Raw genomic sequence first — 27,321 nt, 5'->3', positions numbered from 1 at the left:
TTACTTGGAATCCGCACTTAACCTTAACAAACAAGTAAATGCCACAGCCTCTGCAACCAGCTACACTTGTAAACTGATTTACGCATGTAAACCATTTTTGACAATTGATAGTTGCATCACGATTGCACGTGCACTAGTCCTATCAAAGCTGAATTACTGCAATGCACTTTACTTGGGTACCAGTAAACATAATACTAACAAACTCCAAACCCTCCAAAATAGGCTCTAAGAACGGCTTGAGGCATCCCAAAAAGTCAACATATCTCCCACGAGAGACGTTCTCCCAATTGACCAGCCATTAATGACAGAATTAGGCTCAAAAAACTAAACTTGACCTACAAATGCCTTACTAACAAGGCACCTATATACCTGATGGAGAGATTCACCAAACATACATCAGAACAACCTATTAGAAAGGCGCAATCCAATAGTATCAGAATAACTGAAGAAAATGAAAAAAACAGGAGGATCCAGCTTCCCAGTCTTGGCAGCACAACTCTGGAACTCAATACCGGACACCTTAAGAGCATTACCCTCCTTCCATTTCTTCAAGACCAATGTTAAACAATGGTTGCACTCCTGTGACCAGAGATGGCCTCATCTATGAAATGTATAAATGTATATTATTGTACATACTCTGCATATTTCATATAAGTCTGTAAATTGTCTCTGTAAATTGTCTCAGCCTTTGTTTATTTCCTGTGCCTGTAACCTAAATTTGCAAGCGCCCAGATGCCTGATGGCCCGGTGCGCTCTATAAATAAATAGACAATACAATACAATACAACAACAATACAACAACAGGTCTCCTAGGTAACCCGCTCCTTACCACTGGAGGCAGAGCCCACCCGCCTCCGATGCAACGTCGGGCGAAAACCTCAAAGATCTGGAAGCTGCAAGGGACACACAGCCCTACCAGCTGATAATCACGAAACATTGCAAAATGCTGTACCTTGAGGACCCAAACTCCACCCAGTCGAGCATTTGGGATCCCCCCATGCCCCCAGCTCCATACCTGACCCCGGGCCCATTGGCCCCGGGCCGTGATGCCCCTTGCCGGCCTACAGCCCCACCACAAGACCGGAGAAGGCAATCCAGCTCAATCGGCCCGAGTCCCGCTGGGAGCCCGGGAACACTGCTGCACTTGCTGGAGCCGAAGGCCCCACCATACAGCCCCACATGGGGGGCAGAAATCGTTGTTCCCTGGCGCGCCGCATTGGGAAAAAAAAGTCCAACCTGCCGGAGGCAGGAAAAATTAAAATGGATGATGTGGTTGGAGGGGAGGAGTTATAGGGGATAATAAAAATAAAAGAAGGTCCTGTGTCGGAGGGAGGGGCCTCATGAGGTAAGTACTGGGTCGAGGAAGAGTGGATGTGGAGGTAATGACTGATCCTAGTTTTCTCCTTGAGGGAACGTCTGGTCTTGAGTTTACAATGCTGTTAGTGCGCTTTGAAAGGTGGCGTGCTGGACTAGCTTGATTTATTGCTGATGCAGACATTTTGAACAGGACCAGTAAAGATAACCAGTGCAGCTCGCGTAGGGTTTGGGAGATGTGGTCAAACTTTCCTCGGTGAAGAGGCACGTGCTATGCCACCCTCAGGGGAGACCAGCTGTGGATGAGAGCCCTGCTAGTAGGACAGTTCCACCATGATGTGAGAGATTACCAGAGCCTGCACTTCCGTTCAGAAGTCCTGGGGTGGCAGGAAGGGTTTGTTCTTATGAAGTAGGGTGATTTGATGCCAGGCAGTTTGGCCCTTTTTAGCTATGTGTTGTAAGGATAGGTTGCTGTCAAGAATATATCTGAGAGGTAACAGAGTTGGTGGGTTGAGGGTCAATCTGTCCACGTAAATACTGTCTTGTCACCTTTGAGTGGGAGCCTGCACAACTGCGGGGAGGATGAAGTCTGTCATGGTAGGGTTACGTTTCAAGTAAGCTCTCAGCATCCTTGTTTGAATGGTAGCAAGGCCTGCACGGAGGCGGAACTGTGCATCACTTCCAGTTTCCATTTATCCTAGCCCTTTGAAGCTCTACATTTATCTCATATAAAGAACCAGAGCCCTGTGAAGAAGTGACTACTGCTCTGCAGGAATACAGTGACCAGTTGTGGCTAAACTGCCAGTCAGCCCAACACTACTATTAAACTGTCAGTGATCCCCCCATAAAGCGGAATAAGGCTCAGCCCGACAAGTTCCTCATTCGCCATTGGAGGTTGTGCAGGCTGGGGCAGACTATACACTTCAGGAGGGGTGTGAGCTGGTACACAAACAACATGAGTACGGGGGTACCAACATAAACGAATGTCTGACCAAGCTTCTATAAAAACAGGACTTTTAACGAAACTGACAAAATTGCACAATACTAATAAATATAATTCTGGATCACCCCTGTATGGGAAAAAACAGAGAAAACAGACTTTTAAAAAAAGGGGCACTCTGGGTTTGTAGACAGTGATGCTCAGGCAAAGCTAGTGAATATGTTTTTAAATAAACTAGAGAAGGGGGCTTAAAGACAGTATGTTCCTTTATTGAAGACCAGGAGACAGGGCATCTTCAAATACCTTTAGTTCTTATCTTTTGGGGCTCAACAGCATCACGCCAGGCTTCTAAGTGCTTTCTGAGGCAGATATTCCACTTTGTTTGGCAAGCTGGGTGAACTGGCCCAACACGCAGTGCTGTTCAGCAAGCAGCAATGGTATGTGGCTCAACGAAACTTGGTGATGCAGGTGATGTCCGGGTCGATGCAGATCACAAGCAGTCCGAGGCAGGAATCTGGGCCACGTGCTGTTGCATGAGTTTTGGGTTGCTGGGACCCCGTCCTAGGTCTCCAGCGGCAAGGTGAGTCAATGCCATAAAGGTTACCAGAGGTTACCGGCAGAAACTGCTACCTCCAGCGAACAGCATCCTGGTTCCAGTGTTCAGCCAGCATGTACGGCCTTGGTCCACTGCTGATGGGATGATCGGGGACAAGAGACTGACTTTTGCTTGGAAGTCTATGGTCGTCACCTCTTTGGCAGAGGACTTTGAATCAGACTGCACCGACAACCCGGTTCCAGGGAATTGTCCTTCAAGCACTGTCCAAAGATGGATCAATTTAGTGGAATGTTTCCCTCCCTTATATAGGGAAAATGCTACAGCCGATTGGCCAAGAGCAAGCCTGTTGTTAAATGTCCAATCCACGCTATTATAACATTTCTCCTTTGCCTGATGTTGTCATACCCAGAGTGCCTCGTCTGTAGGAAGTGGGGTGGGGGCAGGAAGTTTGGGAGCCCTAGCAAAATCCAAGAGGTGAGATCCCTGTGTGGCCTCAAGCTGTTGCGTGGCCAGTTCTTACTTTGCCCCTCAATCTGCCTGCCTACATCCAAATGTATCCAGTTATAGCATTCTGGTGTCAGGCGGCCCTGTATTTACGGGGTTGTTTTTGAAGCAGCTGTCTCTAGCGGACCTCCCAGCTAGTGTTCCTGTTCCCAGGAGGGAGGTGACAACCTTTCTTGGGGAATTAAAGAGAGGCTTCTTGGGCTGGACCCAACATGGTTGTAGTGGGTGCACCAAATCCAGATAGCTTAATAAACACCAGACCTTTTCATGAATGAACCACTGCCCACCAAGCTGACAAATGAACATTCAAAAACAGACATGGATTATATTCAGATATTAATCTGCCACCAGACTTCTGGGGTACACAGTTATAATATTTAGAACCAGAGGTGTTGACTATTAATAGCCATTTCGGCCTGTTGGAACTTTGGGCCTCATTACACGGATAGCGGTAAGGATGTACCGGTACCGGTAATACTGCCTTACTACGAGGTCCCTTTGCGGGTTGGGGGATTTAACGCCTGCTTTATGCAGGCGTTAAAAACCAACCCGCAAAGGGACCCAGGGAGCTAATTACGGTACCGCAATTTGCGGTACCGTAATTAGCGCCTTCCCCATTCCCATTGAGCCCTATGGGGCAAAAATGGGAATGGGGAAGGGCAATGGTGGAAGGGGGAATTACCGCCCCGCCAACCTTGGAATGGGGCGCTAATTCCCCTTTCCGCCAAGGCGGTGCCAGTATGTTACCGGCATGAACCATGGCGCTAATAGCGCCATGGTTCTCCGCCATCCGTGTAATGAGGCCCTTTGACTTCTGCAGCTGTGATCGGGAATGCACATGTGACCATTGAATCTGCCCTATTGCCACTGCAGTGTAAGCACAAACACGAGGTCTGCTCACACAATCATTTGATACATGGAAGCAGCGGAACATATAAACCATATACAAAACAGGTCTCATGTACTTAATTATGCTCATTACGAAGCCTATCAGCAAAGTGAGAATTTATTTTTCAAAAAGATATTTATTACATAATCGTGTGAAAAAAATAATGTGCAAATTGTATGAATTATTCCCTTCCACTGAGCAACAATTTCTACAATGTGCCTTCACACCCTAGCACCACAGCATTCTCAAACAATCCATATCATCATATAAACGTAACAAACCCAAATATTCATCCCTAAGAAAAACTATTTGTTGAGTGCAAATCAAGCATTATGGCAAGCATACCATTTCAGTTCATTTTGAAAGAAACCACATAAACAATCTTTTGAAATTTCTGCTACATCGTGCTTTTTCTGCGGTGTTCTGTGTTTGCAAAAATCTAGTGTTTCCGCCTGCCCCGAAGCAGCTGATTGGAATCTAATTGGCCAACCCAGCTGCCACCCCATTATCCTAAACTCTGATCATTATGTGTGTGTTTGCACTCGTATTTCATGCCTTCTATCTTCTCCCTTGTTTGTAAACAGTAAAGAGATCTAAGCAACCCCTGCCGTGATACCCTTGGGTTTGGGAGTGTAACAAATGCAATAAATAAATTAAATAAAATGCCACCCCTGCATAAGTCAGTGCCCCACTTGGGCCACCCCAGTCAAAAGAGTCTGGGCACGCCACTGGTTTCAAGGAAAAGAAACATACCATTGGCTTGTTTGTGAATACATTTGAGGCTCCACCAATGGGAAGCGTGGTTAAAAAAGGTGCAGTCTTCTAAGTCTTTCACTTCTTGGCTCCTTTTCCTTGGACATTTTGGTGATTTTCTGGATTTAAAAACACCCTAAAAGGGCTCAAGTGAAGCAGCGTTTTCCTATAGGGAAAGTCAATGATAGAGACTGATTGTCCAGTAAAGCTGGACGAAGCTAACATTTCCCCAATATCCATGCTGCAGCTGACTTCCTCCTTCATTTTAATGTTAAGAGCTGTCACGTGACACATACTCGGGTTCTAGGGGGGTGCATTTATAGAGACACGGTTAGTTAGGAAACGTGAATGACCTGAAATGACTCCAGCGATGACCTGATGGGGAAAGTGGGCTGCCAGAAAGACCCTGGAGAAGCAGACGCAGAGCTGGACCGCCCAGAACCCGGTCCACAACAGGGCACGGAGACACCTGAAAAAGACAGCAGCAATCAACACACTGAAATGGATTGAGAAGAACCCCAAAACACTGCTCACAATACAATTTATGTTAATGGGCACAACTAAGCCAAGTGACTGCAGATTTAAGACACCTTTTTCTGATTACTCACTGGACAGCCCATTCTGCAACAGCTCTTACATGTCCCTCTTTTATTTCTAGGCACCACCAGCAAAGCTGTTGTCCCTTTATGAGGTCCTAGGTACTCATTTAGTCCGGAGTATTTTATTTATTTATATGCAGGAGGAGCAATGTTCTTTTAATCACAAAAGAACGTACAATAGATAAGAAATCAGATTTGACGGGAAGCAGTGAGCTCCTTACAATGGGGTGAGTTTGAGGGACATTGTGACCTGTTTGTGGGAGGGGAATAAATGGAACAGTCACCAGGGACAGTACGTGAGCAGACATGCATAGATTAAGGACAACAAACATTGGACATTTTTAAGTGCAGGTAGGCGATACAGCAGCTGTGCTCGGGATGTGACCATGATGGTGAAATGCTACAGTGGAGGCAGAGGAAGTTTAGAGGCGAGGGAAACATGTTAGCTAGCAGGCAGATGAGAGGTAAGTTATTTGGAAAGCCTTTTCTCATTATGATGGGTCCTAAACCACATCACATTTCTTGCCATGTTGTCCAAGGGCATAAGGAAATTAGTTGTTTTTTTCAGTTTGTGCTGCATAAGCTTCTATGGCAGCTTGCTTTTCATGACGTTTGGGGCTGATACAGGATATTTCAGTTCAGTGTAATAGAATTGTGTGAATTGGAAGCTTACAGGTAATGCTTAACTGGGAGTCATACATGCCAACATTGTCATTCTATTCGGGAGACGCTAGTCCTGTTCTGGTTTTAACTGTGCATTCTGGGACTTGTAGTTCTGGATTTATAATAGTGCCACCCAGGGCTCCAAGTCCCAGAATGCAAAGGTAAAACCATGACTGGACTAGCATTTCCCGAATGGAATTCATAAAGTTGGCATGTATGGGAGGCTTACTTGGAAAGGTTACCAGAAATGCCAAGCTGGAAGCTTACTGGTGCCAAAGTGGGAGCTTACTGGGGAGGTCAAACTGATAGCTTACTTGGAATGTCAAACTTTCTGGAAATGTCATGCTGGGACCTCACTGAGTATGTAAGCCTCACAGGGAGTTTAAAGGGAATGTCAAACTTGATGCTTACTGGGGATATCACACTTACTGTGATCTTATTGGGAATGCCAAGCATGTTAATATATCAAACTAGAAGCTTATTGGGATTGTCAGGCTGGATGTTTACTAGGCATACTTGACTGGATCCTTACTGGGTATCTCAAGCTTCGTGGGAATGTCAAAACGAGCTTACTGGCAACGCTGTGCTTACCAGTAATCTCTAATTGGTATTTACTGGAAATCTATAACTGGGCGCTCACTAGGAATGTCACATTGGGAGCTTAATAGGGATTCTGACCTGGGAGTGTACTGAGGGTTCTATGTTAATTCATCCTCGGATTTTCTTTAGCAGCATTTTTTGCCAAAATGTTTGTACCATACTGAGGATGCCACGCTTACCAGGACTGTCTAACTGGGAGTATGTTGGGAATGAGAGGAGGGAACACTACAGAGAATGGTGCAGGGGGGTCCAGAAGGCGATGCACGAAACACATGTGTCTTAACTATACCATACAGAGGCGTAGACTGGGTAGGGCCTGAGCAGGCAAGGCTCACCCTAAGTCTGTAAAGCCCACTCAGTAGCACTGATTGGGCATTTACAGATGTTAATGTCGCTGTCGTGGGCCCAACTACATTGGATTCAGACCCCACTTGTTAGACAATCCTGGCTACGCTTCTGATACCATAGAAGGCCCTGTGAGTGTCGTCATGTTGGAGGTGGGGTGGAAGCAAGTACCTGGTCTTTGTAGCTTGGTCTGCTAATGGGAGGCCTCCTGAGTGTTGCTTTCAGAATCTTGTAGCGGGGTCTACTTGGACACTGGAGGACTGGGGTCTCCTACAAGGATGGTGTAACTTGAGGCGGTGTTGGAGGTGGTGATGAAGGCAGTAAATCATTTCTTTATATTTTAAAATGTTCTTTTCTGCATTATACCCTCATGGAGATCAACACCATTTACAAACAATCAGCTTCACACATGACTATTGAGATGTCGTAGTCAGATTGGCTACACTTTGTTTTTTTTTTTTTAATAACACATTTTATTGGTGTTTTTAGGAAAAAACAAGGTTAAACAAATAAACAACGTAAACAATCAATACATGCGCATTGCCGGAGAGGGTTACTGGCTGTTTCAGATGTTGTACACATATGTTTGCAAAAGAAAAAAGGGGGGGGGGACAGTTTTAGTTGAGCCCGCAGGCAGCGTCCAGTTGTTTTATAATCCTCATTGGGCATCTTCCCATTTCCTCCACACTTTCAGGGCTTTTGCCGGGCATCCTCTGGCCGCGTATACTCTGTATTCCGTTGCGACACAGATATCCACATCCGTTCTCCATTGTTCATAGCTCGGTATTTGGTCCGAGCCCCATTTTTGAGCAATGTTCCTTTTCAAAAGTGCGGTGGTGGTGAACAAGAGCAGTTTTTCATATCTAGATAGGTCAATTTCATCATCTATCCCCAATAGTAGTAGCTTAGGGTTTCTGGGAACTGTTTTCCCCATAACTCTAGAGAGTTCCGCACAGCATGCCTCCCAAAGTGGTTGTATATGTGTGCAATCCCATACGATGTGGAAAAAGGTACCCTCTTCCGTCTTGCATCGCAGGCAGTTCGGATCATCTATTCTTCCCCATCTGTGTAGGGCCACCCTGGGATAGTATACTCTGTGTAATATCTTTAATTGAACCAATCTAAGCCTTGATGAAATCGCTATCTCCCTAGGGAACATCAATGTCATGACCCATTCCTCCGGCAGTATGGCCCCCACGTCCGATTCCCACTTGGTCCGCAGCGACAGTAGATCTGGTGTGCCAAAGGAACTTATGGCACTATACAGAACCGATGTCACTCTCCGGGTAATTGGTTCCGGGAGTAAATTTCTCTCAATGGGGGTGAAGTCCGGTAGGGGGCTCACTTCGGGGAGGATGTTTCGTAGTGCGTGTTGTAGTTGAGCATAGTGGTAATGTTCGGTTTGGGGAAGTCCAAGTCGGAGAGCCAGCTCTGCAAAAGGGACCATGGTGTTATCCTTCACAACGTCTCCCAAGATGGGCGGACCTTGCCGGGACCAGTTCGGCCACCTGGGGAGCGTGTATACACCTGGAAGGTTCTTGTTGTTCCACAGAGGTTGGGCCTGCGATAGTTTGTCGCCCCATCCCACGAACTTGTGTGCGTCTGTCCAGATTTGTGTTAGCTGTGCGCGCATGTTGGGAGTAGCCGCGCAGTCTCTTTTCTTATAAAGGTACAGCATGATGGGTTTTCCAGGCGTGTCCGACTCTAGAGATTTGTTGTGTGGTGCATCGGTGTCGCCGTGTAGTTGGTCATTCACTTTCATCAATTGACTGGCCCAATAGTATGTTTGCATTCGGGGTAGTCCTATTCCGCCCTCCCATATGGATCTTTGGAGTGTAGCTAGGGCTATGCGTGGATGACCGTTATTCCACAGCAGTCTGCGGAGTGTCTGGTCTATTTTCCTAAATATGTTTGAAGGGATGTGTAATGGGGCATTTTGTAATATGTAGAGTAGGCGGGGTAGGGTCATCATTTTGAAGAGTGCAGCTCTACCCAGTAGTGTCAGCGGGAGGGATGACCAGTGACGGGCGTCCTCTGCAAATCTTGTCATGACTGGGTACAGGTTTCTGGGCACATAATCAGTCAGCTTATTTGTTATTAGAATACCTAGGTATTTGAATTGTTCCCTTTCTACCCGGTAGGGACATTGGGGCGGGATCGAGTCTCCCTCTTGTTTAAGTGGGAATAAGGTGGATTTGTCCCAGTTTACTTTCAGGCCACTGAAGGATCCGTATTTCTGCAGTAAATCAGTCACTATGGGGCAGGATCTGACCGGGTCTTGTAAGTAAACCAATAAGTCGTCCGCGTATAGGGACACCTTATCTTCCCAGGCTTCAGACCATCTAAATCCCTTCCATGTTTCGTTTGTTCTTAACAGTATAGCGAGTGGTTCAATCGCTATTGCGAATATCATGGCCGACAGTGGGCATCCTTGTCTGGTTCCTGTGCCGATTTCAAAGGGGCCTGACACGTGACCATTCACTTTCGTGACGGCTAGCGGGGATTTGTACAATAATTTAACCCAGCTCATAAACTGGGGCCCGAATCCCATCCTATGCATTATCTCCCAGATCGCATCCCACCTGATAGAGTCAAAGGCCTTCTCGAAGTCTACGGCCAACAGGGCCAACGGGTCTCGGATGGTGGTCGCATTCTCCATCGCCATGAATAATCGATGTATATTCATCCGCGTGGATCTCTGCGGCATAAAACCACACTGATCCGGGTGGATCAAGGAGGGTATAACTTGCTGCAATCTATTGGCTAAGGTTTTCGCTAAGATTTTGGTTTCTGTATTGATAAGGGAAATGGGCCTATACGAACTGCAGCACTCTGGGGGTTTGTCCGCCTTGGGTATGACCACTATGGTGGCCTGTCTCAGGTCTTGTGGGAGGGACCCTTTGTTACGGGAGGTTTCATACATTTTCAGCAAGTGTGGTGTAATTACGCTCGTGCCTATTTTCTTCCATACCTCGATAGGAAGGCCGTTGGGTCCTGGGGTTTTCCCGGGTTGAAGGTCGGCTATGGCTGCAGACAATTCATTCTCCGATATGTCGGTTTCTAGCAGGGCTCTTTGTTCAGGTGTCAGGGAGGGAAGGGTGATTCCCGAGATGGGTGTAATGTCAATGGGGGAGGTTGGCGGTCCATAGAGTTCCTTGTAGTAGCTTGCGAACTCTTCCGCTATGTCACGGTCCGCTGTCACTAGTGTATTCCCCTGTGTTCTGATCGCTCTAACATGTCGGAGCCCCTCGTCACGCCTCTCCAGCCACGCCAGCATTTTGCCTGCCTTATCCCCGGTTTCGTACACTCTGGCCCGCATCGCTGCGTGTGCCTGTTTGGCATTGTCCAGGGCGACGTTTTGAAACTGTTTTTGTGCTAGCTGTAATTCGCGATGGGATTCTGGGAGGTCTTGGGATAGATGAGCTACCTCTGCCTCTTGTACTCGCTTTTCGGCCGCCCGGATCGCCGCGGCGTGTTTTTTCCTATGGGCTGCGATCTGGGATATGAGTTCCCCTCTCAGTACGGGTTTGTATGCCTCCCACAAGGTTACAGGGCTATCCACTGAGGTTGTGTTCAGTTCAAAGTATGATTCTGTTCCTTTTTTGATATGTTCGACTAGGTCGGGGAAGCCCAGATAATAATTGTTTAGCCTCCACGTGGGTGGGGGAATCGGCCTGTGTGTATTGAGCACCATTACGAGCGGGGAGTGGTCCGATATACCTCTGGGTAGGAGGTGTGCATCGGTTGCTAGATGTAATTCGGAGATCGGGAGAAAAAAGTAATCAAGTCTAGATAATGAGGCGTGCGCTCCGGAGAGGAAAGAGTATTCTCTCGTGCCAGGATGCAAATGTCTCCACACATCTTTCAGGCCTATTGCGTCGGCGAACGTGGCTAGTTTGGTATGCGTAGCTGGATTTCTCGAGCGGATGTGTGTTCGGTCAAGTTCTGGGTGCATGACCTCGTTGAAATCTCCCCCCACCACCATCAAGCTCGAGGAGTCCGCCGCCAACATTGGCGTTATATCTTCAAGTAGTGCAGTGAGTAAGGTAGGTGGTGCATATACGGCTAGCATGGATATAGGCCGCTCCCAAAGAGTCGCGGTTATGTGAACGAATCTACCTCCTGTGTCCTGTGTGACGGATGAGAGGGTCAGTGGAAGTCGTTTGTGCACGAGGATCAGCACTCCCCTAGCTCCCATGGAGAAACCTGAGTGTATCGCGATGCGGTAATTAGTTCGCTTGAAGAGGTTGCAGTTTGTGCCCGCCAGGTGCGTTTCGGTTAGGAAGGCTACATCGGGCGTATAACGGTTCAAATATTGGAGTACAAGGCGTCTCTTGATACTGCTGCCTAGCCCATTCACGTTCCAGGTCATTATCTTAATAGACCTGTTCTTGCTTTCAGCGGTGTGGTCAGTCATGGTGGTCGGGAATCGGACATGCCGGGTAATGTTGTGTGTATCTACGGGCATTGCCCCTTATCCGCCCCCCTGGAACCCGATCCCAGCCTATTGCGCGCATTGATCTTAGAACAGCAAACCAAACAAATAAACTCTGTCATAAACACAAACTCCCTCGTACCCTCCCCATACTCCACCCCAACTGGAAGTACCTGTCGCCCCAACATTAGGCCGAGCCTGACAAGGGTCTGCCCAGACCGAACAAACAATCAATACATTAGATATAACTTATTTGCGATTCTGTCGCCGTTGCTCGGCGCTGGTCCTATTACCTTTGTCGAGGGGGGGGGGCCCCCGCTCAAGCCGCCATTTCTTCAATGTGGGGGGGGGGGAAAGCTCTGACAGTGCATTGCTATCAGCATGTGTCCGCACACTTCAGTCGGCTTCTCTTGGTGGTAGTCCATCCTGGCCTTGTAGTGGTTGTGCATTCGGGGATCTGTCCGGGCGCGGTCTATTTCGTTCACGTTCCCTTCTATTTGTGGGGCCCCAATCTCCCTCCAGGTTATTTTCTGCCCAATTCCATGCATCCTTTGGGTCATTAAAGTGCACGGTTGTGCCATTATGGTAAATTTTCAGCTGTGCCGGGAACAGGAGACCATATTTGATGTTTTGGGTCTGTAGCTTCTTCTTAAGCTGGTCAAATGATTGGCGTGCTCTTTGTACTTCCCTGGTGAAATCCGGGAAGAAAGCGATTTTCGCGCCGTTGTAGGTCGTGGCTCCCTTGGATCTGGCCATTTGTAGTATCGCGTCGCGATCTCTGTAATTTAGGATTTTGGCAATCACAGTGCGGGGTGGGGCCCCAGGCGTTGGTCTGCCTGTTGGGACTCGATGTGCACGTTCAATGGAGAAAAGTTTCGAAAACTTCTTTGGGGCGTATAGGTCCATGAGTAGTTGTTCAAGGAATAGTTCCATGGAGGGGCCTTCACTTTTCTCAGGTAATCCCAGGATTCGTATATTGTTCCGTCTAGAGCGCCCCTCTCCTTCCTCCACCCGTTCCTCTAGAGTCTTAACACGTTGCAGTACTCTGGTCATCTGTTGATGGATGTTTCGGAGGCCATCTTCCGTGTTGGATATGCGGGTTTCCGCCTCTCCCGTGCGGGACGTGAGTTTCTGCAAGTCATGGCGTAGGAGGGACACTTCTGTGCTGATGCCGTCCATTTTAATCTCCATAGCGGTTCTGGAGTTGGCTATGGCGTTCATAATGTCTTTGAGAGAGGGTTCGGGTTCCTCATCTTCAGTAATTGCTGATCTCTCCTGTGTCGGCTCCGTGGCCAGTGTGGGCACCGCGTATTGTTCCATTTTGCTTTGCGTCGTGCCTCTCCTGCTCTTGTCCTTGCCCATGACCGTTGCAGTCACAACTTCGATGAGGATCCGCCTTGATGATTCTAGTAGCGTTGTGCGTGGGCCGGGGCACGGATTTAACTCTCGATCTAATCACAAGCGAGTAGTCGCGGGGATTTTCTGGGAGCGGGCAAGCGGGAAAGCTGCTCGCAACCACTGCCTCTCGCCCACCCTGCTCCTCACCGTTTCGTGTGCCCAATCACGTGCCTCTCCGTCCTTTCGGTCGCTGTCTGTCGCCCCTTGTTCTGAGTTGGCGGGCGCTCAACGCGGAGCGGAGCGGAGCGCGTACGGCTGGTCACTGCCTTCCCATCAACCGTTCGCTCCTCCTGTATGGCGCTGTTCTTCGTGCCGGATGTCAGTGGCGCACTATCCCAAGTCACTGTCGGCCATCTTGGATCGAGTTCGGCGGGTGCCACGCTCTATCACCTTCCGCCGCAGTTATCTTCGCCTCCGGCCTCCGTTTTGTTACGGGAGCAACTGCAATGTGTCGTGCTGTCTGTCGGCCAACTTTTCGTAATTTTGCAGGAGTGTCGCAAGTCAAATTCCCCCAGGATTTGGCAGGATGTGTTGGCGGCACCGGGAGCTCAGCGAGCACACGTCTACATCGGTCGCTCGTTGGCCACGCCCCTAGATTGGCTACACTTTGTTGAATAATCTAGAACCAAGCCTTTACGATTGGACAATAAATACCACTTTTTAGACAAGCAATTTGTGTTGGGTGTGTACGTTAGATCACAATGGAATGCCGTTGGTCTACGTCTTCTCTGCGCATTACATTATGCTGATTGCCATCGAGCCCTTAGTGGATGGAGGTGGTGCTCTACAATGACGAGACTGCTGACGATGGGGTGCCTTATCTATGAGCTGTTTGCGCAACCGAAAAGTGCTCTCATTTGACCTATTGTTAAAAGGAGGGAGTTCCATAGCGGTTCGGCGAGGATTGAGAACATAGACATTCCCCAGGTGTGTGTGTGGTGGTTGTGTTTAGGGGTGGCGAGACTTAACAGAACTCTTGGCAAGCAATTGAGCTATCACCCAGTTCACTAACCCAGCAGCTGTATTGTGTAGTGGGCTTTGAGTGCAGTTACTATGTCTATCTCTCTGCCTGCCTAGCTGCCTATCTGTCTATTTAAAAGGAAGAACATTTCACAATGTCAACATCTCATCAGTGTCCACATGCTCTGAGCCTACTCACCTGCTTAGGAACGTCTTATTTTTCTGCCTCTGGAGGGCGCTGGTCAGAATGGCGGTCATCATGACGTAGTAGACAGCAGAAGACCCCATTGCGTGTCCAGAAGGGCTGCCTGTAGAATGGAAGAACATGGAGATGGGATACAATGCAGGCAAGTCATGTGCTTGGAGGCAACTGGAAAGACTGAAACCAGCTCTATTGCATGTGCACAAAATGGACTCGTTCATGGTGCCTCAGCGCAGCGGGTGATAAAGGAAATGCCATGACAGTTAACGGAAAAGTTGCGAGTAGCGATCAGATTTTTTATAGAAATTGGAATTCACACCCAGGTACCACTGATTGTCAAACTCAAAACTCTTGATTTCCCCCGTGGTGTTGCGCGACCATACAAGGCCCCTAACATCACATGTCCTTAAAAATATACTGCACCTCTGTTTTGGGAAACAACACAATGGAAAAGTAGGTGAAAAGATAGCTCAGCAAGTTAAGTGCTGCCTCCAGATGTATGAGTTCATTATGAAGGGCAGGTTTCAGGTTGATAAATTGAGAATCATTCATTTGGGGAATTATATAGCCCCATAGACCGAGGGAGGGCCACTCGCCTCGGGCCACAACTCGCGGGCGGGTCATTATGCCAAGCGATAATGACCCCTCCCGAGGTCTATAAGGCTGTTAGCACATACCTGTAATAGCAATACAAGTTTAATACTGAGTAAAATAAATACTCAAACCTCATAAGTAAATTAAATGTGCTTTTATTTTGTAATAATTTAACAAGGGTGACATCATAAATTAAGCATTTTAATTGGAAACGTGTTTGAATTGGAAAGGTTTCAATATAGGTCTGCATTAGGTATAGTGTAAAAGACAATGGTTTCTCAATAAGAAAATCAAAGCTTTGCACGTATTTTAGCTTTCTCGTTAAGAATGGAACATTGGGTGTTGCAGTTCAAAAAAGATCCCCCAGAGTGGGAGTGTTTTATTAAACACAATCACACCTGGAATTTGCTTTGCGGTCCCTGTCTGCTTTTGAAATCAGAATATTCAGAATGCAGTCAATACAGTTTATGGTCTTTCCATCGAAAATTAACCACCGAAAAACCACCGAAAAGAAAATCCATCGAAATAAAACCAACGAAAAAAGATTCATCGAAATGTAATTTATTTCTTTAGAAGTGGATATCCATCGAAACCTTTCAATTGAAAATATGGAGAGGTTCGATGGAACCCTAACTCTAACCCTAACCCTAATATCCATCAAAATATACTCAATGAATATGCTTTTCGATGGAAAAGCATTTCAATAGATGGAAATTCAATAGAAATGTATTCAACGGAAAGACCTGACACCGTCAATACCAGTAGTTATTGACTGAATGGTGAACATTCTGATTGGCTAAGAGGATTTAAATAACGATCTCCATGTGCGAATGACAATTATTTCAGTGCTTTGAAACAAGAGACAGACTGGAGCACTATGCAAAAACGTGAAATTATCATTTGGAAAGGATATTGTTCTTTATTATGTATGAAGGTTTAGATCATTTGATAACGAGACAACGTTTCAGACTCCCGGAATACGTGTTTTCTCACTGCAGTGTACTTTGATCCCACCTCAAGGCGCTCAGGTTCCATCCTTACTGTGGTGTTTGTTACCACCAACATTACATGAGCTTAACAGCCCCCCTAGCCCCAGATAAAACACACATGCTGTTGTGTTGGCTGTCCGAATGGCTCTCCCCAGTTTCTGGCGCGGGTGCGTTTTTATTAAACTTACTCCTCCTCTGCCTCACACCACATGGGTCAGGCTCCCCCTCCCATCACGTGGTGTTTGGAGAGGTGCAACACCACATTCCTCCAAACTTGCATTTGAAAAACCTTGGGATAATTGCTTTACGCGCGGTGCAGTGGCTATGTGTCTTAGCCATGTCCGTTATGATGGCCCTTTATCTCGGTGGTACACTCCATTAAGTATGTATCCTCACAGCCGTGATGAGGGCTGCAGCCGTTCTCTCAGTGTATCACGGGATCCCCTTCCTCTTTCCAGAGGGTTTTCTTCTTCCACTTGGGTTGTACTCGGGCTGGAGGTGTTGAGGGCTGTCATGGCATTGTTCGGTTGAATCATTTCTTCTTCTCTGGACACTTCTTCTCGATGGGCTGGTGGTTCACTGCTTTCTGGGATTTCACCTCCCCTCTCCTTCCACATTGTTGGCGGTACTTAGCCAAAGTGTGATACGTTGTGGGTGACAACCTCTTTCCCTCGGGCTGCTGTCTCGATGCTATGGTCACTTTCCACAACAGTCCAAGGGTGTGATTCATATGACGTAGTCATTTTCTTCTGTGGATATCGATTCTTTACTACTACCATGTCTCCCATCTGGGATTCTCAATGTTGTGCCTGTCGGGCCGGGCTCTCTTTTGCATTGTGTTGCCTTCTTGTTCTGTGTCCACTTCTGGTACCACCCAGTTCGGGTGGAGAGGAAGCTCTGCTTGAAGTGGGACCCAAAACATCAGTGCTGTGGGGCTTATTTGAGTGGCAGTGTGCTGGGCTTTCAGGTATGATCGTAGAAACCGGTACACTGCTGGTAACGATGGCGGCTGGTCCTTGGCAATTCGAATCACTTTGTTTAGTGACCCCATGAATCTTTCGCCTCCCTTTTGGCTTGTGGCCAGCATGGTGTGATCTTGTGGTGACGTATGCTGAGATTCTCTAGGAAGTTCCGCAGCTTCCTGCTGGTGAATGGGGGCCCATTGTCACTCTTTAATTTGCTTGGCAGGCCATGAACTGCAAATATCTTCTCTATGGCCGTTATGACTGATGTTGCATCCGTGGACTTCACGGGCTCTACCTCTGGGTATCGGCTGAATTCGTCCACAGCCACCAGTAAGTAACATGAATTTGCCACAGTACAGAAGTCTACACTGCTGACTCCCATCTCTTCTGGGTTCTGGGGCCATCTGTCATTGTGATGATTGACAGGCAATGCATGTTTCAATGAGGCTCAGTACTCTCTGTTGGATCTTGGTCATCCATATTCGGGATTTTAGGTACGCCTAGGTCTTTACTATCCCTTAGTGTCCTTCATGTGCCTGTCTGAGTGCCCGTTCCTCCAGCACTTCGGGTAGTATGCTGCAGTGTCCTTTTAGGAGGATTCCTTCGACCGATATGGTCATTTCATGACGAATCCCAAACAGGGCCTGCAGCTTCTCTTGCGCCGGTGATGTGCGGCGGGTTATGCTTGACAGGAAGTTCTTCCAGTCTCCTGACTGTATTGTTTGTTTTACCCGTTATAGGCATGCATCCTGTTCTGTTTCTTCAACTATTTCCAAGAGGATCATCGCTTTAGGGCAAGCACACGCCCCTCTCTGTCTCCCCCTGTGCTTTTCTCAAAATGCCTCCTCTGTGATATCACAGATGACACCCAAGCTTGCCAAATAGCAATGAAGAGTGTTTCATCCAGGTACAGAGCAACTCGTCTCTGTTGACGAACACCCGTCCTCACTAATATAGAGTACATTTTTTATTTCAGATTGTTGGCATTACGGTATAATTTCCTGATAAATGTTGAGACAACTGTTGACTCCATGCCATGCCAATAACAATATATACATTTAGTCTTCTCTAGAAAGGAACCAGTTCAATTGTTCTGAAAACGACTTCATGGAAACCGAACTAAATTTTTGAGAAATTGCAGAATGAAGAGCCTTTTGATAATTATCTTTAGAAGCAGCGTTTCATCCCTTACAGTTTCTGTGTTAAGAGTTCGAGATGAACACTTGGTCATGTTTAAGAGGTTAACATAGCAGCTTTTGCCATAACATATCAGGGCTGTCTAGACACAGGTTCTAGGGGGCGCTAACTTGACATTTGCTGGGCATGAGACTTCTGTCACATCGTAGCTTTCAGGCAGCAGATTTCACTTTATAAATCCAGTGATTCATTTGATGGCAGGAGACTCCAAACTGTGGGGCTGGCCTCCATGGTGGGGCACAAAGAATGTCCAGCGAGGGGCGTGAGGCGCTGTAAAAGGGGATTCAGGCATTGATTTTAATAGGAAATATAAGCAGTTATGGCATGTGGGGGGCCAGGAAACAATATTTTCACTGAAGAGGGGATGCTCAGTATAAAAAGGTTTGAATACCACAGCTGTAGGGTACTTGAGAGGTGATGAAAGTCCAGTGCTTTAAGTGGCCTGGGGCTAGCTGGGGCAGAACCCGGCCAGGCTCCGAAAATTTGGTCTGAGATGAGGCCCTGCCGGGGCACCCTAAAGTCTCCTGCTAACCCCAGCCCACTTGGTGCCAACGCTTTTGTCTAAAGCTTGAAAATCTCGCGTATAAGAGAGCTTCAGGCTTTAGAAACAAAAGACTTGCCTGCCTTTTCACTGTGTTGGCAAACTCCCTGTCAGACACCCCTTTCATTAGCAAGGCAGGGATCATCACCGTCGCACCCCAGGTGTGAGGGTGATGATCGATGCAAAGTGGTGCCTGGCAGGGGGTTGGTGACACAATTAAGTGGCAACACTTACAAGATGCGAATGCCGGCTGTAGGCCATGGCCATTTTGCAATTGTTACGGAGCGTGGCCTAACAGGCGGGATTCGGGTGAGGCCGGTGTTGCCTCTTAATTGAAGTGCCGACCCACTGCCAGGCCTCACCCCTTTTCGGCCAGACCCCTCGATTATGCAGGCCACTTAAAGCACTGGGATAGGCTGTCTGTGGGTGTAAGGGACCTGCAGGCAGCCCATGCGTTTTCAAATGGACGCAATCACGTACAGCACCAATTTTCTTTATTTTTGGTGGTTCAGCATTGCCTAGGGTCTTTTCAGAACCTGGGCAGCATTGCTCTTTCCCATTCTACTACTTGGCACACCGGGCACACCGGGAAAGAAAAGGAGCTCTGCAGCAGATCAGAACGCATTCCACTGTCGATCAGGATGCACTTTGAGTTGCTAACAGCTGCACCTGCTCCTATCTCGTTCGTAGGCTGATGCCCAAACGTGAATATTGTTAGGACTGATTTTCTATACTCGGGCCTGGTGGACAGATGTATAGATGGACAACCTAGTTTAGTGACTGGGACAACTCTGGGAGCTGTAGCCAAACCAGTTCAAGGTAGCCGGGAAAGTGGTCAAGGATATGTCCCAGGAGAGGTGAGCCTGGAAAGGGGACCTCAATGAGCACACTCATTGAAAAGTCAAGGAACACACTTACACAACAGTTATACCAATACTTATTTATGGCCATGTAATACTATGAAAAATGACTACTAGAATGTCATACTATCACACAAGACTAAATTAATTATACATTTATACAATCACTGGAGTAGCGCAAAATACGTAACAAACCCCTGCAAGGGAAGGTAAGATTTAGTATGCAGCACTACAGGTCCACAGAGATACAACACTAACTTTAAAAGTCCATCCCTAAGATGTATGGGCCCTGTGCCCAAATGTTCACCAAAGTTTCACACAGTTTTGTGAGATGGGAACAAGTTAGTGGAGGGCTTCTGGGATCCAATTAAGAGTTCCAAGGGGTAGAGGGTACGTTGTTCTAGTGAATAAAAGTGTTGTCCACTTTCGCATGCAATGGCAAAGCCAAACTGTTATAAAAGTTTCTGAAAGTTACCAAACTTTTAAAGGAGAGCTAGGGGGTTCAGATAAGCACTGTTACAACTCACCCCCGTGCACTGATTCTTCTTAGGACTTGGCAGGTCCTCAGAAGAGGGTCCAGGGTCGCCTTTGCCGCCATCAGCTCTGGTCCTTGATGCTCAGCAGTGCAGGTTCGAGCACTTGTCTCGTCATTGACAAATGCTGGTGCACGGTCTTCAGGATAGAGAATGCAGAAGAACTGCATGCAGGGCCCTTCTCAGCAGAGAACTGGATGCAGGAAAGCTGTTTTGGATGACAGCCACCGATGCACGGCAACGGAGGGGGACACAACTGTTGTTGTCAGACTTTGCCTCCTATCTCGGATCTCTTTGATGCCGGAACTACGTAATTTGTCAGAAATGAGTGCTGTAGCATACGCTTTGGCTCCCCAAAGTTCCCGGCCTCAACGCAGAACAGCGATGTTTGCAGCATGGCAGCCCAAACTCTGAGCTGGTCAGCCACTGGGTAATCCAGGGACACTTCCGAGGGCTCTTCTTTGCAGGACTCAGACCTGACCTAGAGAATGGATGTTCCATTCACTCTTAAGGGTCAACGTTCCTTCGCATGATTTCTGACCTACAAGACAGGGCTCTTCCAGGACAGCAGCAGAAGTTGGTCGCCAGGCTTTCTTCCAATTGGTCCACCGTCTCCTTATACGTCTTGCAGCTGGACAGGATACTAGTCTCCTTCAGGTTTCTTCCAGGATATTTCTGAAATGGGTGCAGGGGTCCTCTTCTTATCCAAAAGCCAGGTAAGAGCTGCAACTCCCACTAACCAATTAAAGATCTGGCCCACACACACACACACACACCCACATCCCCACACACAAGCAGTGGTCCAATCAGGACCAATGGTGGCACTGCTCATGCATACCATTCAGACCCGCTGAACCCAGTTTGTGGATTGGTACCAGACAGCCCCAGCCCACTTCCTGGCAGCAAACACACATGGCCCTGCAAGAGGCCATGAAAAGCCTCAGCGCTCTGGGGCACTGGAAGTCTATATAAGGATTTTCCTGGCCTCAAGGTCAGGAAGAAGGGTTAGGGACAAACGAAAAGCCTTGTGTCACAGCCATGTTTGGACACTAGCTACAGTAGATAGCCAAACACGGTAAACGTGGTAAGGCTAAATCAAATTACACTAGAAAATAGCAAAAAGTTACTTCTGCCACCGGCTTGTCTCTTAGGCACACCTAAAGTAACCAAAAATCCTCTTGGTGTAAGTCTAGGGCAAAACAAAATGTGTACCCAATTGCACTGCATTGTAAGATGCATTGTACAATGATAAAATGTTACCACAAGTGGCAACAAGTCACAGGGCTAAGGAAAACAATGTTTCCCAGTACTGACAGCCTGAAGGACATGTCACTTTCCCCATGACAAATTTAGAAAAACGCCAGTGTGTCACTGCACTGTAAAAAGTTCAGGTCAGATTCAAAAATATAAAGCAAAAAGTTTGGGGGTACACACACACACACCCACACACACACGCACAAAGGGAATTTGAGCCTTTTGGGGCCTCAGCCATCCTTGAAGGGGCCACTAGATGTCACCGCTCCACCTATGCCTGCAGCTCTCTGGCCGGCCTCTCTTCGCCCTCTTCCTGCTCCTACCTGCAAGGCAAAAATCCTCAGGGTCATCTTCGACTCCACACTCTCCTTCTCTCCTCACATATCTGACGTCTCTAAGAAGTCACACTACCAGCTGCACCTCCTCAGAGGTATTCTTCCTTTCCTCTCCTTCCCCCAGAAGCTTACTGTCTCCCGAGCCCTGGTTCTCTCGAAGCTGGACTACTGTAACAGCCTCTATATAAATCTGCCTGCCTCTACTCTCCGCCCTCTGCAACTCATCCAGAACAGGACTGCGAGACTTGTCCTTGGCCTCAAGCCCAGTGACTACATCTCTCCAGGACTTAAATCTCTACACTGGCTCCCAGTGGCTGCGAGGATTAAGTTCAACACCCTCTACATTGTCCACAAGGCCTTCTGGGGCCTTGGGCCTAAATACCTTCAACTCTCTCTTCCTAAATATCATCCTTCTCGAGCTCTTCGCTCATCCGTATCCAACTCCTTCAGGGTCAGCCGCTTCTCCAAGCAATGAGTTGGGGGTAGATCTCCCTCCGCGGCAGCGGCTTCCCTCTGGAACAGCCTTTCTACCTCCCTGAAACTTGAAGAGAACCATCTCCAGTTCCAGAAGCACCTCAAAACCTTCCTCTTTGCTTCTGCTTTCTATCCCCCTCTCCCCTGCTAAATTCCTGACTGAAACTGCACTGAATCCTTGGACCAGCCACTGTCCCCTGCACTGCCTCCCTGGCAACCTCTGCACTACGGGACTGTCTCTGTATCCCTACAGCACCCCCTTCCCAGCACTTGTCTGCACTTACCTTGCACTTGCCACCAGCTGGCCCTTATTATTTATCTTGTTATTCTACTAACCCTGTACTGCACTTTCCCCCCTACCTTTTCCCTTTGCACTTCTCCCTTCCCCTCTACCCATGCACTTGCGCGATCTGAAAGACACCTGGCCTAGTCGGATCGATGTCTGTCTTCTCTTGTTCCCCCCTCCCTGCCTCGTTGCGCCTTGAAACACTTGTGTATAGGCGCGTTACAAATGCCATATCATATCATATCATGTATCTGGTCTCCTACTTTCTTGTAAGGCACAGCAAAGTGAAGCTCACAGTAAACTTACTGGTGCACTTATTACTGGGATTTCTAATGTGAACCACTGCTGCTTTCATTGTCTTGAGGAGTTGTGATGGATCTAAAAGAGACGTCTGCATGATAGGATAATACTGTGTGTTGTAAAATAGCTGTGCTGATGCGGGATGTTGGGAAGTGCCTGGGTACTGTGTGCGGGTCTGTTTCTAGAGCATAGATCAGTGGTGGGAAATTGGAATATATATGAGGGCCATTCGACTTCTGGCGATCCAACAGCATACCATTATAGCTGCACCTGGATGATTCTACCCATCCTGTCTGAAACATGCAGCACATTGCTTTTGGTCTCGTGCGAAAGTAATGCAACCTAGCAGTTAAAGACTGTCATTCATTTTGTCCTGTTCTGTAACGGTACAGACAAGCAAAAAATATTGTAATGAACAGCTTCTTGTTCAGGAATTTCAAGTGGTTATGGCCAATTGAAAGCTTCTCTTGGGTTCCAAGCTCGTTGCACCTTAGGTTGTGGCCAGTGATAAAGTTGCCTGGGAAATGGTCCCCAGGGGGCGACATTTTGCAAAAAATGAACCCTCAGTCAAATTAAACACTTTCCCCGAATATTCTAGGATGAGAGTTTATAATGTAAAATGATTTGAATATTTGGGGAATGTATTTTAGGGGTCAGGAAAAAAAAAGTCGCCTTCCTAGCAACTTTTTCCAGGTGGCATTATCGCGTGGAACCCTTAAGTGACGCATCTCTGCGTCATCTAGCGCAGAAGATATGGAACCTAGCAGTTCTGGTTAGATTGCCACTTTTGAGGTTGAACCAAGACTTACTAACATATTTCATCTTCTGTAAAATCACAGGCGAGCCATAAAGCAGGGGACTGCAAGCTTCCCACAGAAATCCCCACTAGTAAAGATTGAGTCAGAGCTTTCCATCCATCATTTCATGTTTCTTTTCAAGAGAGGACAGGCAGCTAAAATAATTCACATATAATACACCAATGCCTGTGTATGCAAGTATTTATATTTAATATTTATAGTACTTTTGCTAAAGTGCAATACTTAATATTCGTCTAAAATAGGCCTGGCCACAATGGGCAGCACAGCCATTTACCCAGACAGACGTTTCCATCCCGAAATGCCATAGTTATGAGTACATGATGAGATGTTTGCCTGGTTCGAGGAGCTTTACAGAAGACCCAGCCATGGGGAGACATGGAATGAGGTGCGTGTGCTGTGGCAGTGGGTAGAGATGGTTTGGGTGATATGAAAAGGTTTTAGGGAAGTAGCAAAGGAAGTTTCAGTACCTTCCCGAAGGTCTGGATGGTAAACAAATAGCTCAAGAAGAGGAGGAGACATGCAGTGGGGCGGCGATGCCATGTTGCGCTCGGTAAGGGTGGTTTTGGGGTTTTGGGGCATAAAGAAGTGATAAGGCTGTAGCAAGTGGAGAAGTTTTAGTTCCTTTGTGAATATCTGTGTGGCGGGCACATGTCTCAAAAGTGTGGTCTTTTGGAGATGTGCACAGTGTGGGAGTGTCTTCTTCTCCAGATAGTTTTTTTTATTGGTGTGGATGGCTTTATAGCTGATACAGAGCGACTTGAACTGGATGCAGCCTGAGGATGGGGGGAGTGCGAGGGGGAGTAGCCAGGGAAAACCTTTCAGCATATGGGTGATGTTGTAAGATTGGGGCTGTTCAGAAATTGGAAGTGTCTCAGTGTGGAATACGATTTTCATGGGGGGATAGGAGGGAGTCAGACAGGCCTGCCGATGTGGGAGACCATGAGAGCTTGACTGTTGGAGTAGACGTTGCTGGTGGAGGTTAACATTTTGATATTATGTCAGTTGGTATCAAGAGCAAAACAAAGAGGTGATGGCTGGAAGGTTTAGAATGAACCTTAATCTCTGGTGTTGCTCCAGCCAACCCTCCAGACCATCCTTCTTTGCCTGCGCAGCCATCATAGAAAGGGGAAAGACCTTATGAAAATCAGACTTGGTCCCAGACCTAAAGGGCAGTCCAGCCCGAATTGCTTGGTCACATCTCTTCTGCACAAGACCACAAGCATCCCAGACATGTTTCAGCCTCATTGGGCATCATCAGTGAGGAGTAGCTTGTGTCTCTAGGCCTAGCAGGCTTGGAACCCATGTATCGGCATACCCGTCTCACTCAGCGTGACAAAAGCAAAACAAAAGAAGTGATGGCTGGAAGGATTATAATTCATCTTAACCTCTGGCATATATCTGTGCAACCCTTAAGATCATTGATCTTCAAATTACCAAGCCTTTACAGGAAGTGGAAAGAATGAATGCAACTCAGGGTTGGTTCCACCATTTAAGGGGCAGGCTAGCCCACACTGCTTGGTCACATCCCTTCTGCACGAGGCCACAAGCAACACAAGACATGTTTTAGCTAGTTGGTTCCAAGCCATCTGATCTTTCCTTTTCATGTGTTCTTTGAAGGAGAGGTTGGGGCCTGTGTGGCAATACAAAGCCTTGGACTGTGAAGTGAAGCTGGGGTCAAGCCTTCAACTTGACTGCTGGCCAGTGTGGTAAGCCAGACATAGGAGACAGACAAGAAGACATGCTTGAAACGGGTATGTTTTATTAAAGAAAATCACTCCTATCCTTTCTTTTGTGATTATGGTTTCCTCGTTAGGATGTCTTACAATACCAAAAGTCTGTCTTCTGTCTCAACCTAATCTCAACTAGTGTCTGTCCCTACCACTAGTACAGGAAGGGAACATAAATGTAGCCTATGAAGGCTGACTCCCCCCTTAGTTGGGAAATGCTGACTGGTTTCTGACCCCTCCTAAATCTCTTGCTTCTCTCTCAGGCTATAGGCCTGGCTGTAGTTTCAAGTGTCTTTTCCTCGTGGTGCTTTGTCTGGGGCCCCACCCAAAAGTTCTTACCTCTTTTTCCAGGCAATCTGCCTGGTTGAGGAGCTCAACATTTAGATCTGTCCAAAGTCTCTGTATATGTTCTCTCCATCTGGCAGAACTATCGCTTTTTGCTGGGTAGCTCTGTCCTTGAAATGGCAATGTCTTCCGGGTCACCTGGGGAGAATATGTATCTTGCTGCTTTTTGGAAATTCTCCTTTCCCCGCTTGCCTGGGGTTGTTGGGGTTCCTACCCCTTTGTGCGCTATCACTCTTCTCAGCCCTACCTGGGCTATGGGGCCTCTCAGGCCTTCTTGATTTGTCGGATTCCTCAACCTTTCATAGGGTATCTCAGTTCTCAGCCCGACATGATCTATTCGGCTTCTCTACCTTTCTTGCAATTTCCGTTGGCTCTCCCCTTCGAAAGGTATCTTGGTTCTCAGCCTGACATGGTTATTAGGTTTCTCTGCTTTTCTTGCAGTGTTCGTTTTCTTGCCCCTTTGTGGGGTATCTGGAGGCCTTACCGCTCTCATCCGACTCCTTGGCCTGTACTGCGTAACTGTTTCCTGGTGGTGGTGCTCATCTGGGGAAGATGATCACTTGGCCTAGAGCGGAACCGCGACTCAGACTTCTGTCTGGGTCTTTCCATTGGGAGTTTGGCTTTAGATCCCGCCGTCTTTGTCTGACAGGACTTCAGCAGCAGTTATGGGGGATGCCGGTATGCTGCTTCTGGGGAAGCCTCTTCTCTCTTCTCCTCTGTGGCTCTAAGCTCCTCGGGCACCCCGCCTTGCTGGAGATTGTAGGATTCCATGGGCTTCTCCTATCCTCCTCCCACTATGCAGCATGTGTGCGCTGCCTCCAGACTCCTCCTGCAAAGGGAGACGTTTCGTTCTCTGCATGTCTATATAGCTTCCCTTCTCTCTGGCTGGTTATCTCCCCTGGCGCTGGTCTTGCAGGCCCTTTTTGTTCCTCAATGGAAGCAGATTGGATCATCCATTTGTTGCTTACTTAATGTAACGGTAGGACCAATAATAGGTTGCCAACTAAACCATCCATTTTTAAAGGGCCCTGTACATTACTGCCATGCTCAATTCCCATATAACCAGCAAACACTTGGGATTCTGTGCTACACAGAGGTCAAATCCATCCCTTACATGGGGATTCTTTGTACCCTAAGAGGGGATCCCCCCCAGTGGGATCCCACTTGCCCTGGCCCCTAGGAGGAGTAAAGCGTAGCAGGCTCACCTCCCTAGTCCCAAACGGGGTGCCCCCCCCCTCCCCTTGGGGAGAAGGAATGTATTGCCTGGCTTCGTCAGACCATCAAGCTCTTTATTCCCAAGTGGAGAGTGCCGCCATCTACTGAATAATCCTTGGTGGTCCTCAGTGTGAGCTAAGCTGCTGACATCCATGTCCGGATGGTATCCAGGCAGGTTCTGATGAGGTGAATGCCTTCAACAGAAGGTAGCTTAAAGTAGCGATGTATGTCACAGGCGTGGTAGTGTGGTTTGACACACTGCTTGGATTGCAGCATCATGTTATTTTCCATATATTGATTCACTATTACAGAGGAGAGAATGTAAACCTGGGGGCGTAGCGCAGTTGATGGGTGAGGGGCCATCTGGAACATCTCAACATACTGGCTATTGGTGGTGGGAGAGGTGAATCAGCCAAGTACAGTATCTGTGGGGCTCTTGCATGAGGATTGAGTGCTGGAGCAGGCCTGATGGTCGACTGTGATCAAAGCTGCTCAGTGTTCCTGTCTTGGGGGGCTTGGAGGTAGGGGTTGCCCTTGTTGGGGATCCATAGCCTCAGCAACAGCCTGAATAGATATGGTTTGTGTAGAGGACAGAAGCCAGGTTGCTATTGCTGTAGGTGGATGAGTTCTTGGAGTTGGAGCACTGCAGCTTGTTGCAAGACCTGACAGAGAAATGGAAGGTGGTGATAGGATGGTAGTTAGCAAGGTCCTCCAATTCTAGGTGGGGAGT

At 47.7% G+C, this 27,321-nt stretch overlaps 1 protein-coding gene across 1 annotated transcript in view; it reads right to left on the bottom strand.

Annotated features, from left to right (window-relative positions):
• LOC138521396 (glucose-6-phosphatase catalytic subunit 1-like) overlaps positions 1-27,321 on the bottom strand; it is a 93,062-nt gene that overhangs the window by 6,573 nt on the left and 59,168 nt on the right. The window contains exons 3-4 of the mRNA XM_069634184.1: positions 14,156-14,264; positions 5,310-5,425 (exon numbers count right to left, since the gene is read on the bottom strand). Coding sequence (XP_069490285.1) covers positions 5,310-5,425; positions 14,156-14,264 — 225 coding nt within the window. The remainder of the gene's footprint in view (positions 1-5,309; positions 5,426-14,155; positions 14,265-27,321) is intronic.

This window comes from Ambystoma mexicanum, chromosome 13 (genome assembly GCF_040938575.1).
Source record: "Ambystoma mexicanum isolate Mex_15411 chromosome 13, UKY_AmexF1_1, whole genome shotgun sequence".
Lineage (NCBI taxonomy): Eukaryota > Metazoa > Chordata > Amphibia > Caudata > Ambystomatidae > Ambystoma > Ambystoma mexicanum.
This window is presented reverse-complemented; position numbering and strand designations above follow the sequence as displayed.